The sequence below is a fragment of the Cebus imitator genome, unplaced genomic scaffold (assembly GCF_001604975.1).
Source record: "Cebus imitator isolate Cc_AM_T3 unplaced genomic scaffold, Cebus_imitator-1.0 Scaffold60, whole genome shotgun sequence".
Classification (NCBI taxonomy): domain Eukaryota; kingdom Metazoa; phylum Chordata; class Mammalia; order Primates; family Cebidae; genus Cebus; species Cebus imitator.
Window position 1 is genome coordinate 3,085,473 of NW_016107375.1, and position 18,015 is coordinate 3,103,487.

General features: G+C 48.5%; 1 protein-coding gene across 8 annotated transcripts in view; it reads right to left on the minus strand.

The window, feature by feature from the left end:
- The window catches only part of CTIF (cap binding complex dependent translation initiation factor), a 324,626-nt gene that overhangs the window by 216,551 nt on the left and 90,060 nt on the right, over positions 1 to 18,015 (minus strand). For all 8 annotated transcript variants that reach the window (XM_017529666.2, XM_017529665.2, XM_037738958.1 and 5 more), the window contains exon 3: positions 12,269 to 12,340. In XM_017529666.2, the coding sequence (XP_017385155.1) occupies positions 12,269 to 12,340 (72 nt within the window). The remainder of the gene's footprint in view (positions 1 to 12,268; positions 12,341 to 18,015) is intronic.

Consider the following 18,015-nt stretch of genomic DNA (forward strand, 5'->3'; position numbering starts at 1 on the left):
GTGTGTGTGTGTGTGTGTGTGTGTGTGTGTGTGTGTGTGTGTGTGTGTGTGTTCAGCACCAAGGACAGCACCCCCACACAAAGCTGGGAAAGAGGGAAATAGACCCCCAATGGGCCTTTGGCAGGAGAATAGCAGGGCAGAGCCCAGCGGAGACAGCTTTCTGGGTGGCACTAAGGCTGAGTGAGTTCGGGAGAGGGAAAGACCATTCCTTTCATGCTGGAACATTTGTGTCTGTCTGTCCATGCTGTCTTTTTCCCCAAGCTCCTTTAGTCTTTTAATTAAGGCCCAAAGGCCAGAGAAAGACAGGAGACAATGTTGATGCCTATGGTCAAGTGTATTTCTCTTAGGCAACCCGCTGCCCACTCTCTCTCTCAGCTAATTAGGATTGTGATTTAGGTTTTAAATGGGTTGTGCTATTTGAGCCTGTCCTGGACAGTGCCATACCAGAGGCCATTCCTGGCTGGCTATACTGTCCAACTCCTGCTGAAATAATGGGATCCTCCTCAACTGTCCCCAGCCCCTGCCTGGGAAAGGCTTCCAGCAGATGGAGAAAATCAACACTCCCCATTCCAATACCATCCCATCCTCCAAAGCTCCCTCACAAGGAGGCCTTCTGTGAACTCCCCAGGCCCCAAAGATCTGCCCTTTCCTGCCAGTACCAGATTCAGAACTACAGAATGTCACAACAGAAGACAACTGAGAGATCATCTGGTCTGGGGGGTGACCTAGGAGTCCTGCAGAGATGTTCTCAGAGCCATGAGGTGGGCAGGGGGAGGGTGAGGGGGGAAAGCAGGCAAGTCTCCTCCCTTTGCCCCAGCAAGCAGTTCTGTCCCTTTCCCATTTATGCGTGGAATTTCCATGTAAGGTTTGAGGAAACAAAAAGTGTTATACTTTTTACAAATTACACCTTTTATTTTTAGATGGTTATAGATTCTTATATACTTGTAAGAAATCATACAAAGAGATCCCCTGTACCCTATACAAAGTTTCCCTCCATGGGGAAAATATAGCTCATTATTACAATGTAACTTGTCTCATCATCCTTTTAACAGGGTCCTTAGCAGAGCAAGAGTTTAACTATGATGAAGTCCAGTTTAACATCTCAGGGGATCAACATTGATACAGTTAAGGCACTTCCACCATCACAAGCCGCCCCCCACCCCATTATAGCCACGTCCACTTTCCTCCTGCCCCTACCCCTTCCCTCATCCTGGCAACCACAAACCTCTTTCCCATTTCTATTACTTTGCCCTCTCAAGAATGTTATATAAATGGAATTGCAGAGTATGCGACTTTGGAGGACTGGCGTTTTGAAAATCACTCAGCATGATTTCCGGAGACTTGCCCAGCCTGCTGCATCATCACCGGTTCATGCCTTCCCATTGCGGAGTGCCACCGTGTTTAACCATTCACCTGCTGAAGAACACCTGAGCTGCTTCCAGGTTTCTGCCTATTGTGAACAAAGCTGCTATAAACAGTTGAGTACAAGTTTGTGTGGATGTAAGTTTTCAATTCTATGGGATAAACACCCAGGAGTGCAATTGCTCAATCATATGGTACTTGCAGGGTTTTGTTTTGTTTTGTTTTTTAAAGAAACAACTGCCAAACTGTTTTCCAGAATGACTATACAATTCTACATCTCCACTACCCCTGTGTGAGGGATCTGGTTTCTCTGCATTCTTACCAGCATTGGCCACTGTCACTTAGTTTCTGTTTTCTTCTTTTTGAGACAGGGTCTCGCTCTGTTACCCAGGTTGGAGTACACAGGGTCTCGCTGTTACCCAGGATAGAGTGGTGTGATCACAGCTCACTGCAACCTCCGCTTCCCAGGCTCAAGTGATACTCCCACCTCAGCCTCCCAAGTAGCTGGGACCACAGATGTATGCCACTATGCCCAGCTAATGCCTGTATTTTTTTTGTTGTTGTTGAGATGGTGTTTCACCATGTTACCAAGGCTGTTCTCAAACTCCTGGGCTCAGGCAATCCACCTGCCTGAGCCTCCTAAAGTGTTGAGATTACAGGCATGAGCCACTGTGCTGGCCATCCCTTTTATTTTTTAAGCTGCCAAGTTGAAGTGGATGTTGTCACTTTAAAAAAAATTATTTTAACTATTGTGATTGCAGTATAGTGATGTCTTGTTGGGGTTTTAATTGTGTCTCCTTCATGGCTAATGATGTTGCATATCTTTCTGTGTGCTTATCTGCCATCTGTACATCAGCTTGAGGGAAAAATACCTTCAGTGAAAAATGTCACTTTATGTATTTTGTCCATTTTCTAATTGGATTGTTTTTTAATGATGAGTTTTAAGACTTTTTTATATATTCTAAATATATATTTTGCCAGACATATTTTGTCAGACATATTTTGCAAATATTTTCTCCCTCTCTGTAACTTGTCTCTTCATCCTCTTAACAGGGTCCTTCCCAGAGCAGAAGTTTAATGATGACAAAGTCCAATTTCGCATATCAGTGTTAACATCCCTTGATTGTTTATTTCATTCAGTTTGAAGTCTTCCTTGTTTGTGGAATGACAAATTAAGTTTTAATCGAAACCAGGGCATTTCCACATTAGCTCATGAGACAGTCACATTAAAATCTTCTGCTTTAACTGCTGTTTCGTGGTACCACTCTGACAGGGGAAATGGAATAGGACAGCCTCATTATAGCCAGGAGGGAGTGGAAGTCTAGGTTGCCCACTCAGCCTCCTCTGACACCCTGGGGTGCTTGCTGTCACTGCTGGGTAGAGCTGGGAGTTTGGGTCCCCATGTGGTCCCCTCTGACACTGTGATGGGGCTGGTCTCATTACCCCTGGACATACGTGAAGTCTGACTCACTATTCCTGACACCACTCCAGCAGGAAGGAGAGTGACACCTGGATACTGCCCAGTGAGGGGGCAAGTCAGGTTCCTGCCATCCCCAATGACACCATGTGGTGTGGGTAGGAGCCTTTTCACCAGCTGGCAGGGATGAAAGTCACAGCTCCCCACTGGCCTTCTCTGACACTCCTCTGATAGGGGTTGGAGTCCTCTTACAGTCCAGCAGGCGTGGAATCTGGGCTCCCACTCGACCGTGGCTGGGATGGATGGGGGTGGGGCTAGGGATGTTTTCTGTGGTGTTTGGCTGGGGTAGAGCAGTTACTATCAAAAACTTTTCTGTCTTGCTAGGTCTTTTCCTATCTTTTTCCTTCTTTTCTATCCTATCCTATCTTTTTTTTTTCTTTTTTTTCCAAACTGGAGTTTCGTTCTTGTTGCCCAGGCTGGAGCGCAATAGTATAATCTCAGCTCACCGCAACCTCTGCCTCCCAGGTTCAAGCGAATCTCCAGCCTCAGCCTCCCGAGTAGCTGGGATTACAGACACATGCCACCACACCTGGCTAATTTTTGTATTTTAAGTAGAGATAGGGTTTCTCCACGTTGGTCAGGCTGGTCTCAAACTTTCAACCTCAAGTGATCTGCCCACCTTGGCCTCCCAAAATGCTGGGATTACAGGCGTGAGCCACCACGCCCAGCCTTTATCTTATCTTTTTCTATCTTTTCTTAGTCCATTTTTTGTAGAGAGCCACTTTTTATTGGGATTTTTTTTTTTTTTTGCATGCATTCCACACTTGGCACTTTCTAGTACCGAGTGTGGGATGCATGAGACAAAAAGAAAACAAGCTCATCACTGTGTCATTCCTCAGGTCTTGTGCATCCTAGCGGGTCTGCCTTCTTCCCTCCACCTCTCAGAGCCTTCTTATGTTCATTTTATATAAATGCCCTGGGTTTTTAGTTGTATTTATCAGGAGAAATCAGGAAGATAACATTTATTGCATTTTCCAGAGGCAGAAGTTGAGGTCTATATTTTTAACAAAATATTTTGATGACCTTATGAATAGTTCACCTCCTTTCATTTTATAGAGCAGAAACTGAGACTGCAGTGAGATAATGTATCTTATCCATGATCAAATAGTAAGCTGGAAGCACAGCTCAGGCTGAAAGCACCTCTCCTAACCCCCAGTGCAATGCTGCCTCCATGACAGTTTGGTAGCTTACCCTTTGCCTGCATGTCTCACCTCTCCTGCTAGAATGCAAGCCCCTGTAGACACCAGCCTCCTCCTCCCCATATTCACATGCTGCTGTCTCCTCCAGAATGGCTTATTTCCCTGAGTAGATTCTAGGTTCCCTGAGTACAGAGACCCAGCCATGTGGCTCAGAATGTATATAGCAAGCACCCAATGCATGGCTGCTGATGGTTCTCCCTATAAGAGCTAGTTGTGAGCACTGTTCAGTAAGTGTGGCATCCTGTTCCTTCAAGTGAGCTGGAGCCAGAAGGCACTGAGGACAGAGACAGACGGCATTTTCTGAAAGACAGACACACATGCTGGTGAGCACAGAGGTTGCACTGTGTTTGGTCCTGGGAGGAATGTCAGGGGAATCACAGTGCATACTTCTAGTGATCTTGGGTATGTGACTCAGGCCTGAAGGACCATCGTGTCACATCCCAGACTTCTTGGTATTGCAGCTTGAGCGTCTGTCCTCTCCACTCTACCCTCCATGTGAACAGTGACCATGGCTGTGCTCCTCACCATCCCAGTGCCTAGTGTCCAGTCTGGAGCACAGCAACCCTCAATGATGACTGGTTGATTGGATCCAATCAATAGGCCAAAGAATAAAATAAGCAAATGAATGACTTAACCACAGCAAAGGCAATTCCTCATGCAGCAATGAGGATAGTTAGTTTAAAAAGACTTGCTAGGCTGCTGAGGAAATAAGTAGGCAAAAGACACAGGCAAAAAAGTTAAATAAAACTGTGTTGGGCGCAGTTGCTCATGCCTATAATCCAGCACTTTGGGAGGCTGAGGCTGGTGGATCACGAGGTCAAGAGATCAAGACCATCCTGGATAACATGGTGAAACCCTGTCTCTACTAAAAATACAGAATTTAGCTGGGTGTAGTGGCATGTGCCTGTAGTCCCAGCTACTCAGAATTTGAGGCAGGAGAATTGCTTGAACCTGGGAGGCGGAGGCTGCAGTAAGCTGAGATTTCGCCATTGCACTCCAGCCTGGCGACAGAGTGAGACTCCGTCTCAAAAAAAAAAAAAAAAAAAAAAAAAAGAGTTAAATAAAAACCATCAGCTGGAGCAATGAGAAACGGGCTTGTGGCTGAATCAAAGAAAGAACGTTTTATGAATGGAGCTGCCTAACAATGTGCTGAGATGCCTTCTGAAGCAGTGAGCTCCCTGCTACTGGAAATGCTCCCTGCTACTGGAAATACGTCATGGTGGGGAGTTGGATCAGGTGACCTCTGGGCTTCCTGCCACCTGAGAGCCCATGATGTCTTCAGAAGTCACTGGAGGCCTTAAACTCCAGTGCTTGGGAGTTTGTTGGGGCTCAGGAAACAATGTCCCAAAATGAAGGCCTCAGCAGCAGCCTCAGAAGCAAAAGTCTTTCTCTGACTTTCTGTCTGTCAGTCTCATTCTCCCCCGAGGCTAGCCATGGAGGTTAGGCTCCCTCTTCCCTACCAGGAAAAACCACAGCCTCTTTCCCCCAAAGCCAGCCATGAAACCTAAAGATATAGCTTTAATTATCCCTCTGCCTTTCTTTGCAAAAACTGGCCATAAATAAATCATCTGATCTGCTTTGTTTGATTATAGGTCATGACACCTCTATTCCAGAGAGGGCCCTGTCCTAACCCAGAAGGAAGGAACGCTGCACAGAGCAGCCAAGAAAAGTCTAGACAGAAAGGCCTTGCTGTGTTTCCCCATTTTGTCTATTAGCATTAGATCATGCCCATTTGGTCCAATCCCATTTCTACACCTGTCCATACTTTGTTGAACTTAACCATAAAAATAGACAATTTTTCCTGTATCTCTGGGTCTTCGTTCTGCAGCCTCCCATATATATATGTTGAATAAATGTATATGCCTTTTCTCTTATTAATCTGCCTTTTGCAAGCTGATTTTTCAGCAAATCTTCAGAGAGCCAAGGGGTTACCCTTCCCTTGGCCCCCACAAGTTCAGTCCTTGAGTTCCATCATGGATTTAACATGGTGAAGAACATGAGGGAAAGAAAAGGTCAGCCCCAGCCTCTGGGAAGCTTTTACTAGAGATAGGCCATGTGACAGTCATTCTAGCAAATCACCAAGCAGTTCTGGTTCCCCCTATTCCAGGCACAGAGTAGGGTTGTACTTCTTATGTGCTTATGGTTGGATGAGGCCATGTGACCCATTCTGAGTAATGAGCTCAGAGTAGAAGTGACAAGTGTATCTAGGCTGGAGCACTGAACTGCCAATGCATGCTCCTCCAGAGCTCCTTTTCCTCTGTCCTGATCTCCACCAAGCTGGACCCTGGTTGTTTAAAGGTACTGAGATTTGGTGTTGTTTGTTACTGCAGCATTACCTAGGCTATCCTGACTGATACAGGGGAACTGACTTTACCTGTATGGAACACCAGAGAAAGATACAAGACAAAAAGCTCAAAGCACACAACAGGGGCTGGGTTGGGCAGCAGTTCCAACATCTCAGCCCTCACACAGGCCCCTCTGTATTCACCATTCCCAGCCCCCTACAAGAGTAATATCCAACATGATCCATCTCCTCTAGCTGTGCTGCCTCCTATCACCCCAGCATCCCAACACTGTGCCCTATTCAACCTTTGCTAACATCATGTCTTCTTCCCTCTTCCCTTCCATCTAGTCAAACATCCTACCCATTCTCAAAGGCATAGCTCAGTCCTCATGGCCTGCAAGATACCTCCCTACCCACAGAGACCAGCGGGACCACTCTTTGGAATCACTGCAGTTCTTGTGGCCAGGATGACTTCTCTTTGGGGAACTTACGTGTATGTTGTCATCTTGTCTTGTGTAAACTAGTTTTTACTCTACACACTGGCAGTGATCCAGAAGCTCCCACTCATATGCATCTGCTGGGCTCACAGCAAGGGCTCAATAAATATGAATCAAACAGAAAACAGCACCGTGAACATATACCTGGTGTCTCTTAGCCATGGAAGCTGCTAAAAAATGTAGGCACTTTTACTAAGATATCATTTGCACTAATGATTTTTTAAATTGGCACAGAACCAAATCCTATAGTTACTGAAAGGTAGCAAGTTGACTGGCAGAAAACTCCTTCCACCTTTTTCTGGGGCCAGAGGTAATTAGTGTATTTGAGGTTCTCCTCCACCTACCGTCTGTTACCCTCTGGGCCAGAGTCAATGCTGGTGCCAATATAGCTGCCTGAAGGTTGGCACACATCTCAGGGTATAGGGAACAGGGAAAAATTGGGAAGACCTGGACCTGCTGTAGCAGTGATTTGGATCCGGTTGGGCATTTCATAGAGTTACAGAATACAAATAGAGATTTCTGGAGAGACTCCAAGAAGTCTGTGTAGTCATTTTGCAGAAGAGGTGCTTAGAGCCAGTGTCACTCTTGGGTCAACATCTGGTTCTCCTGGCCCTTGGGACAAGGCTCTTTGACTCTCTTGATGCTTCAGTTTGCTACAGGGCATCAGGATGAAACAAGGGCGTGCCCTTCACTTATCATTCCAGGGAACGTTGGGATCACAGGCCCTCAGCCAAGACTCAAAGTCGTCATTTCTGACACACCCCCATCTTTCCCAGGGCTTCATGTGAACCTGCCTGATAAGGAGTCATGTTCATCAGGTTCCTAGCCAAGATTTCATCCCCTTGCTCCACAGCCAACATTGTAGGCCAACAAGTCCTTTCATCAAGGGAAGTGCCTCTCAAGGTCTAACCAGAGGCTCTGCTATTGTGATGCATATTCATTTCCTGTCCTTGGTACACCTGTGCAGATGGAAAACAGCTGCTCAGCTCCTGACTCCATACAACCTTTCCTATGCCTCTGGTTTCTTTCCTGAATTCTAAGTCCTATGCCAGCACCTTGAAAAGCTTTCTAAATGTATTACTGCTGCAGTCTCTCATTTCAAACGCCTTTCTTTCAACCATCCCTACACATTTCCCCTATTAGGATGAAAAGCTGGAAACTTCTGACATCCTAACTAAATGACCAGGTGATGGACAGGTCTTTTGGAAGGAGGATGCAGGATGCCAGGCAATCCCAAATACAGCTGAATCCCAGTTGCCGGCAGCTGGTTGGCCTCTTCTGAACTATCTGTAGCCCCATTTTTTTGCTCTATACTCTCTGGGCTCTTTTCCTCCTGTCTCGTGGGACCCAATCTCCTCTAGATTGCCCCCACTTTCTACCTCTGACAGGGTTCAGAAAACGCAAGGTTTTCTCTTTGACATTAGCTAAAGTAACAAACAGGATGAGGATGGAAGCCTGCTAGGGATGAATCAATCATCCCAGTATATGACTAATACACAAACGGGGCCACATCTGGGCCCTGGGCCCTGGTGCAGGGCATGGTCTGTGATCCATCACCCAGAGCTCGCTTGGCAGAATGCAGGGCCTCCACATCTTCCTGCCAACCTACTTCCCTGGACATGTGCAGCCAATGTGGGCAGTCAAGAGGAGTAACAGAGCTTCCAGACACCCCATTTCAATGTAGCCTCAGTTTCTCCCTGAAACTAATTGTCTCCATGAGTAAAAATGGGTTAGCAGAGCTCTCCCATCATCGTGATGGCCCCAGAAAGCTCACCAAAGTTGGCATGGCCAGAGGAAAAGGGCCCAGTAGGGAATGACTGCATGGACTGAGCCTGGGCAAATGCAGGGCAGTCTCAGGCATCACTATTGAGGGCCTATTGAATACAAGGCCCTAGGCCAGAAGTGATTGAGGAAGAAGAGCCCACCCTGACTCCTGTCTTAGGGTTGATAAGCTGGCTGAGGTGCAGGTAGGTGTGCGTGGAACAGCTTGGCAGCAGCATGAGGGAATATGAGGGTGTCTGCCTGGGCACATGGGTGCAGGCCAGGCTGAAGGGAGCCTTGAAGGATGCAGGGAACAGCAGCATCCCATCAGGGCAGCAGTCAGCAAAGGCACCCTTCAGCGGGCAGCTGCCTGAGTCCTCCTCCATCAGAGAGCCCCAGCGTGACAGGAGTGGTGAGTACACTGCCACGGGCCAGCTACGTGGGGCTTTCCTGGGGGTGCAGTCACTCAAAGGACACAGCCCAACTTTGATCCCTCCAGCAAGGGGCATCAGGAGATGGCTGCTTCATGGGCAGAAATCAGAGGTTCCTGGAAGGAAACTCAGGTGGGTGTCCCACGGGTGGACGCATGGACACAGGTATGAGCCGCCATGGGCCACGTGGCTAGCGGCAACCCTCTAGAGAGGGCAGAGCAGTGAGAAGCAAGGAGCCGGCCCCCACATTCTTGGGCTACCACACCAGCCCGAACGCGCATCCAGGCTGGTGGCAAGAGAAAAATAAACGTCCCTCTTGTTTATGCCACCCTGTTGTTTGCACCTAATAAATTCAGTCTCTGATGTCTAAAAATAAAGCCTGTCATCACTGAACCAAAGTGCTGCCAGCCATGGGAGACCTCATGTAAATTCAGGCCCACAGCTACTCCTGCCTCCCAATGCAGCACCCAGGTCTAAACCTCGGCCTCCATTCAGGAGGTGCAGCTCTCCCTCACCTCCTCTGTGCACCTGCCCAGGTTTCTGAACTCCAGGCCACCCCCTGGATCACTGCATCTCATGCCTTGCAGGAGGCATTCCTTTAAACCTGCGCCTTGTCCTTCTCACTTAGCAGTGATGCTCTTAAAGGCAGGTCCATGGCTTCAGGCCCTCCGGAGCTTAGCACCAGGTCCCTGCAAACACTCCTGGTTGACAAATATCTAAGAAGTCCCTCCTGAAAGACCCTGCACTCTAACCTTCAGAGCTTTCCTTGGCTGTAAGCAACTTCACACAGCACAGGTGATGTATCCCACGCCAGACTCAGGCTAACCCAGCGTTCTGACTGAGCCTTCCCTTCTGTCCCAGCTGGCTCTCCAGACATGGATATCACAGACTCTGCGCCCAAGACCAACATGGCACCAGGCACGCATGGCTGTGGCAGGGGTTGTCCCTCCATAGCCCAGCCCCTCTTCCACTTCTCAGAAGTAGACATCTCTCCCTCTTCCCTCTGAGATGATCAGGTGGCCACCGCAGGTCATGGGTGATGGGAATGCCAGTGGCTCTATGGCCTGGAGGAGACCCCTCCACAAACTCTTGCCTCTGCACATGTCAGGTGATTAGGTGGGGTTCTATGCAGAGACCCTCCTTGCCACCCTCTTTGGGCTCCTCCCCCATAATGAACCTATGTCTCAGTTCCGCCTGCCAAGAAAGCATCTAATATGAGCTTTTCACGACTTCACGTCTAAGTTGAGTTATAGTTCATTATGTCAAACACTGCTTACCCCGAGTCAACTGCTCAGCTGCTTCCTGGGATTGGGGTGAGCTGCTCCTAGTGGGCAGGGACAAGCCCACACCTAACCCCATCCCATCAGCCCCCAGCCCTGCTCCATGGGTCCATATTATCTGGCAAACCCCCCCCCCCCCGCCCGCCAACAACCTCCTGCAGGTGGGGAAGGCAGGCCTGAGAGGACAGCTGGGGTGTGGGGATGAGGCAGGTGAGGGCAGAAAGCAGGCAGAACTATTCCTTAGCCCCTGGAGACCCTATCAGGAGCGATGTGGAGAAAGGGACCAGAGGGAAAAGGCAGAAGATGAGCCCCCAAAAGATAGTAAAGGGGAGAGGAGAAAGGACTCTTCGTTGGAAGATTTCAGAACCAGACACCTGCTGACCAGATAACAGAGAGCTCTCAGTGACTAATCTCTTATGCCCCATCCAAGAGCTTCAAGCCCTCCCTGAAAGCCTCTCTCTGGTGCTTGAGTCCCCAAATCCAAGTCCGCCATTGCTGCTGAAGAGTGAGGGGAATCTCCAATTAGGAGACCCCAGAATAACCGGCAGGAGCTAGCAACAGTGTCCCTGAGGAGCAGGGCCGAGACCAAAAGCTATGGAGATCAGGGAGCGGGACATGGGGTCCCAGGCAGGGAGGCAGCAGAGACAAAAGCACTCCCTAGAAGGACTCCTCCTGCAGTTGGGCCAGGTAGCAGTGCCGTGTGGGGAGGAGGGCAGACACGTGGCACCTCTGTGGGATTTGGTTTCTGCAAATGGCACAGAGATGTTAGAAGGACCCTCAGAGGCCATTGAGGCTCCTGCTGGGTTTTATGTGAGGAAGCTGAGACCTGAGGATGAAGGGATTGCCACCAAGATTGTGGCAGAGCAAAACGAGACTCCAGGTCTCCCATCACCCCACATCCCCAGGGCTCTTATTATGGCCTCCTTCTTAAGAAACAATTGAACACACAAGCAAATCTTGTCACGTGAAAGAACCATCCCCCTACACCATGGGGAAGCCATGTCCTACAGCCTGAGAAAGATCCAGAACCAAGGCCACTGACCAGCTTCCCTTGGGACAGAATAGAGGAGTTAGGTGAATCTGTCAGAGGACCAAAGCTGAACATGAGCAAGTAGGCCTAGGGCAACCTGTGATTGCAGCGGCTCTGAAACCAGGCATGGCCCCTCGCAGGAGCCTGCAGGGGCTCCCTCTGCTTTCCAGCCAGCCACAGACTAAGGTTGGACTTGGGATGGACACATGGTTTTCTCAGCCTCTAATCCCACAGGCTCCCGCAGGCAGGGATGGGGTATCAGTGAGAACAGCTGGACCACCAGAGGGTGCTGGGGAGGGCCTGGGGGTCACCAGGGCAGCTCTCAAAGAACAGCTGCCTCCCTTCCCTCCCAGCCACGCACCCCCCTGTGAGCCTCTCGAGACCTCATGGTAAGCAGCAGGGAGAAAGGTGGCAGGCTCCAGTGAGGTCCCAGGACTGCTTGTTGGGTGGGGGGATGGACAGGTCTCTGACAGCTCCCCCACAGCCTACCCCTGCCAGGCCCTCTGCGGATCTGGAGCAGCGGTGATATCCAAAGCACCCGCCAGCATCAAAATGCCGAGTCCCATTGTGTGCGGGGCTGCTATGTCGGTGCCTGAAGCATCCGCGCAGGCATTTGACTGCGGTGTCACATTCCACTGTAAGGACGGATCCCAAGGCACCCCGCCATTCCACTCAGCAAACATCTGGCCTACTTCCAGATGTGTATCAGTATATAGAATGCAGTTATTAAAAAGAAATCTCATCAGTCGATGAGTCTGGGGGAGTGGGAGCCTCCCTGTGGGCAGGGAGTTAGGGAGAGCTTTCCAGGGGACAGATGCATCCTCCCCTCTCCCACTTCCCAGCACTCTCCATGTCACCACCCCTCAGGATCCACATGGGCCAGCCCAGGAACCCAGGCAGACAAGGCATAGGACACCCGCAGACGGAGCACAGAGCTGGTTCCCTACCTGCTGTGGGGGGGCTCGCCCTCGGGAGAAGGAACAGCTGCTGTCCAGTGGTTGGCTGCAGTCCGCTGTCCACTGCAGAGCAGAAAGGAGCAATCAGTGATGGCAGGACAGCCAGGCCCATGCTCACTCTGCCCAGGCTGCAGGAGTTGTGTCCTGCCTTTTCCCATTAGTATAAGTACAGAATCCTACTTGGCCATTTCAACGCAAATCTTTCTCAACCATCAGGCCCAATTTGGCATCTTCAAACTCCCCATCAGGATGAAGCTTTGGCATCTGATTGGGGGAGGCAAACTCACTTCCGTTCACCTGAGCCCAGCACAGTGACGATGACTGGCTACCTCAGCCAGACATGACAAAACTTATTCTGAGTTTGGAACAACCAGCACCGTGTTTGACTGCCTGACCTGGCTTCAGCCACACTTAACCCTCTACTACATGAAGGGTGTGGCCCGAGCTGGCGGTGAGGCAGGTACATATGGGTCTTCCTAGAAGTCTAGCTCAAACCACAGGCGTAATGTTAAATTTTCTAGTAGCCAGATTTTAAAAAGAAACAGGTAAAATTAAATGAACTAATATATTTTATTTAACCTAATATATCAAAATATCACTTCAACAGGTAATCAATATAAAAAGTTGTTAACGATATATTTTACATTCTTCTTTCCATACTGTTTTTGCAATCCACATATCATTTAGGGCATGTGGCTCAGTTTGGATGAGCCACATTTCAAGGGCTTAAGAGCCACATGTGGCCTGTGGCTACCATCAGGGACAGTGCAGCCCTAGAGAAGTGGCATTCTTTGTCCATCCCCATGCTATACAGCAGAGGGGCTGATCCCTGAGGACTGCAATTCCCAGGGTCCTCTGTTAGGAATTGGCTGTGCTTGGCCAATGGGAGACAGGAAACAGGCATTTCTCCCCTCTCTCTGTGACTCCGGCAGCATTACCAGCGGTGACTGGGTCTCCTTCCAGGCTCCAGCCTCACCAGGCAGGCTTCTGTGAGTGACCAAGAACCCTGGACTATGGCAACACCTTCTATCTTTAAGCCCCAGGTTAAGAGGTGGTACTAGCTACCTCGAGTTGCTGTCCTCTGGATTGTAAATCTTCTGAGGTAGGAATAATCAATCCCCTGGATTAAATTCCCTCTGCTTGGATCATTTCAGTCTCAAAGTATTTCCCCCAGGATATTTATTAATTATGGCAACGGAGGGAGGACAGAAAAATGAGAAACCCTCAGACACCACTTTAGCCAAGTAGTCAAGGTTAATATCACCAGTAACAAAACTTATCTGCATCGTGGACTCCCCAGTGTGGGGCATCGAGATGGGCACATCACTTCTGGGATATCCTTGACAAAAATGCACCCTCTCGACATAATCATGATAAAACATCACACAATCCAAACTGATGAGCTTTCTACAAAAGCACTGACCAGAACTCTTCAAAAGTGTCAAGGTTGTAAAAGAAAAGACAAAGGAAGTATTAGATTGGAGGGGAGTGAGGAGATGTGGCAATTACATGCAGATTTGGATCCTGGAACAGAAAAAGGAAGTTTGCGGAACAACTGGTGAAATCCGAATGAAATCTCTAGTTAAGAGCATTGTACCAATGTTAATTTCTTGCTTCTGATAATGGTACTACAGTTACGTAAGGTGTTCCTATTAGGGCAAGGTGAATGACAAGTGTTTGGGAACACTGTGTTCAATTTTGCACTTTGGCTGTAAGTCTAAAATAATTCCAAAACAAAAACTAATATATATGTATTTGTACATATGTAAAATACATGCACACATAAGTATATAGTACAAATTTTTATTTATATTTATTTTTTAAATTTTTATTTATTTATTTATTTATTTATGTTTTTGAGACTGAGTCTCACTCTGTTGCACAGGCTGGAGTGCAGTGGCATGATCTTGGCTCACCGCAACCTCTGCCTCCTGGGTTGAAGCGATTCTTGTGCCTCAGCCTCCCAAGTAGCTGGGATTACAGGCGCCCGCCATCATGCCTGGCGAATTTTTGTATTTTTAGTACAGACAGGGTTTCGCCACGTTGGCCAGCCTAGTTTCGAACTCCTGACCTCAAGAGATCCACCCGCCTTGGCCTCCCGAAGTGCTAGGATTATAGGCGTGAGCCATCGCGCCTGGCCTATTTTTTTTATTTTTTGAGATGGAGGCTCTTTCTGCCTCCCAGGCTGGAGTGCAATGGCACAATCTCAGCTCACTGCAACCTCTGCCTCCCAGGTTCAGGCGATTCTCCTGCCTCAGCCTCCCGAGTAGCTGGGATTACAGGCATCTGCCACCACGTCCAGCTAATTTTTATATTTTTAGTAGAGACAGGGTTTCACCATGTTGGCCAGGCTGGCTTCGAACTCCTCACCTCAGGTGATCCACCTACCTTGACTTCCCACAGTGCTGGGATTACAGGCATGAGCCACCGTGCCCAGCCCACATTTAAAAAAATAATGTATACAGATACATGTAAACATATACTTATATGTATATACGTATGTATGTATAATGTTTCAAGTACTGAACTATAATCCCTCAGCTTTATGTACTGGAGTGGTTTCTGCTTCCCTGGTTGGAGCCTGGCTGACAGCTGGGGGACAGCCAAGGCACACAGTGCCCACTGGCTGGAGAGAAAATGAGGCCATGCTTGGACTCCTCATCCCATCTTAGGTGACCTCTCAGAAAAAGGCTTCTCCCCTTCCAGGCATCCTGAACATTTTACCCCAGCTGCATAGCACTGGTGTGATACTCCACAGCACGCTGACTCACGGGGCCACACCTCCTCCTGGGTCAGCACAGCCCTGGCAGGGTGGGGCCTCCTGATGGGTATGCACAGAGTAGCTGAGGCTTAGCGCACATCCGTATGCAACCCCACCCTCCTTGATGAGCTTTCCAAGCTCCAATGAGACTGCTCTGCCTTGCCCAAGGCCATCCCTAACTGTACCTTGCCAACCAAAAGCCACTTCCTGAGTGCCTTCTGTGTGGGACCCTCAACCAAGAGTGTCCCCACACAGGAGAGGGCGGAAGACGTGTCGAATAACAGCAATGAGAGGTGGGTGGGGATGGTGTAGCTGAGAAGAAGAAGAGTGTGCTCTCAGCAGGGGCCGTTATGGAGGGAAAACAGGCCACCCAGGGCTCCTGCAGAAGAGCGAGGTGCCCAAGCGAGGCGACAGGCACAGCGGAGCATGGCCGGCTTAGGGGCAGACGGTGGTTGTCACGCTAAAGGACTCAGAGGCACTTCTTTCATATGCAGGGGTAGAAGGCCTCTGTTAGGGGAGGCTGAGCTTGCCCAGGGGGAAGAGGGGAAGGAGGGTCCCACGCTGGGGTTCATTGGCAGAAGGGGAGAGATAGAAACGAAGCAATGGATCTCAGAGTGTGGAACAGATGAGCCCCAGGCAAAGGGGGAGATCTGTGCGCAGGAAAGCCAGCAGGATGGTGGAGTCCACAGAGCCTCCTTCCAGACACCCGGCAGAGCTGGAGGCAGGCACAGCCCAGCAGGAAGAGGGACTGTGGCCTTGTGTGTGATTGTGTAAATGGGTAGGAGTGAGGTGTGAATGATCACGCTTATCACACCAAGCTCTACCCACTGGGCTTGTAGGGTTCCATCTCAAACCCCAGCCCAGCAGGAGCCCCCAGCTGCAGAATATCACAGCAGTCACAGCCTGTCTAAGCCTGCTGCCTGAATCCCCTCCATTAGAGACATGCTTCTTCCCCGGCCCTAAAGGCCCTCTGGGAGCCCTCCCTTCCCTGTTCCAAAGTTCCTCCCCATCCCTGCTGGGATTTTGCTCTCAACATCAGCTTCTGGTGTCACAGGCACCATCACCTCCTGCCTCCCCTTTGCCTTCTCTGAGACACCGCCTAGAAAATCTCCAGAAATGGACCTCCCCAGAACCTGCCCTGATGTGTAGGAGATGAGTCAAGAATGGAGAAGGGTCCCACTTCTCCAGGCATGCTCCTTGGTCTGGGCCAGGGCTTGAAATCCCACACATTTCCCCTTCAAGGCAAACAGTCTTATAGCTTTGCGCCTCCTGAACCTGCAAGTCCTCTTGGGGTAAAGATGGTATCTTACTTGAAAAGGTCATCAAACAGAAAGGTGGGAAATGTTGGAGGTTTGTCAGATAAGGGAATGATTAACATCAAATTCATAAGAGTTGGTTTAAGGGCCTCAACCACAGCTATTATAATTCGTGTCTAAATTTAAAAACCTGGAACAAACATGACACAGGGTGGAGATTTAATAAACATGAGAGTACAGATGTTCGTTTTGCACTCAAAATAGACATGTATTCTATTATTCTCTGTTATTAGTTCATCTTAAGTATTTCACAATAAAAAAACAACTAAAATAAGCTGTTCGTCATTTATATCCTAGAATGAACAGTGTTTTATGAGAAGAGATTGGAAAAGATGGGGGAGACCATGGGACACTGAGCACCGGAAGAGGAGGACAGAGAAGCAGGAAGCTCAGCATGTGGGAGGCTGGAGGGGCTACAGTTAAACCACGCCCCCTTTTCAGTGGTGACTAAAATTCTCACCCACCCCCTAGACCAGCCCTACCAGACATCAAAGTATCTCATAAAGCTAGATCCAAACCAGCAGGTTAAACCAGTACAGGAATGAAAAAGCAGATCAACAGACAAAACTGTACCCATAAGGAAATTAGTGTACAAATGGTAAGGATTGGGCTTTAAATTAAGGGAGAGACTCATCAATGAATACATGGTATTGAGACAACCACCCAGCCACTGAAAAATGACCCTAGATGTCTGCCTTGCATTATTCATGGAAAATCCGTTCCAAGGTAAGTAAAGTCTACGATGCAAATTTTAAACTACATCAAAATTTCAAACTTCTACGTGACAAAAGAAATCACAAACAAATAAAAGTGAGAAGCTACCTGCAACAGACACAGTGGCCCCCCTTATCCTTGAGGAATCCATTTCAAGATCCCTTAGTGGATGCCTGAAACCGTGGGTGGTAACCAACCCTGCACCTATTGTGATCTGGTAACAGAGATGGCTGCTCAGTGACTCTGGGCTGGGCAGTGATGGGCAGGTAGTGGATACAGACTGGAAACGCTGGATGATTTATGTATCGGGAGAGACAGCGTGAGATTCCATCAGACTACTTGGAGTGGCATGCAATTTTAAATTTATAAATGGTTTATTTCTGGAATTTTTCATTTAATAGTTTTGGACTGCAGTTGACCACGGGTAACCAAAATCATAGAAAGCAAACAGTGGATAAGGGGAGACTGCTGTGTAGCAAAGAATTAATCACCAGACCACATAAAGACTTCACTTAAATCTAGGCACTGTTCTCAGTCCTTTGTACTTACTAACATTTACTCTTTGTGGCCTTCTCTAATCAGCAAACATGGAGACCGAATGACAGTGTGGTTAAGTAACTTACTCAGGAATACACAGCCAAAAAGTGGCAGGATGAGCAAAGGACAGAAACAGTTATTCATTCCAAGAGCCAGGAAAAATGGCTAATATTAAACATAATATGTGATCTTAGGTGAGACAAAGATCACAACCAATTTTTTTTTCTTTTGCTCTAAACAATATTACTGGGAAAATTGCTAAAAGATCTGTAGGTTAAATCATAGCATTCTATCAATGTTCATTTCCTTTACTGTATCATGTCCTTGTTCTGAGGATATACGCCTTTTCCCTTCCCCTTTCCCTTCCCTTCTTCCCTTCCTTCTCCCTCCCTCCCTCCCTCCTCTTTCTT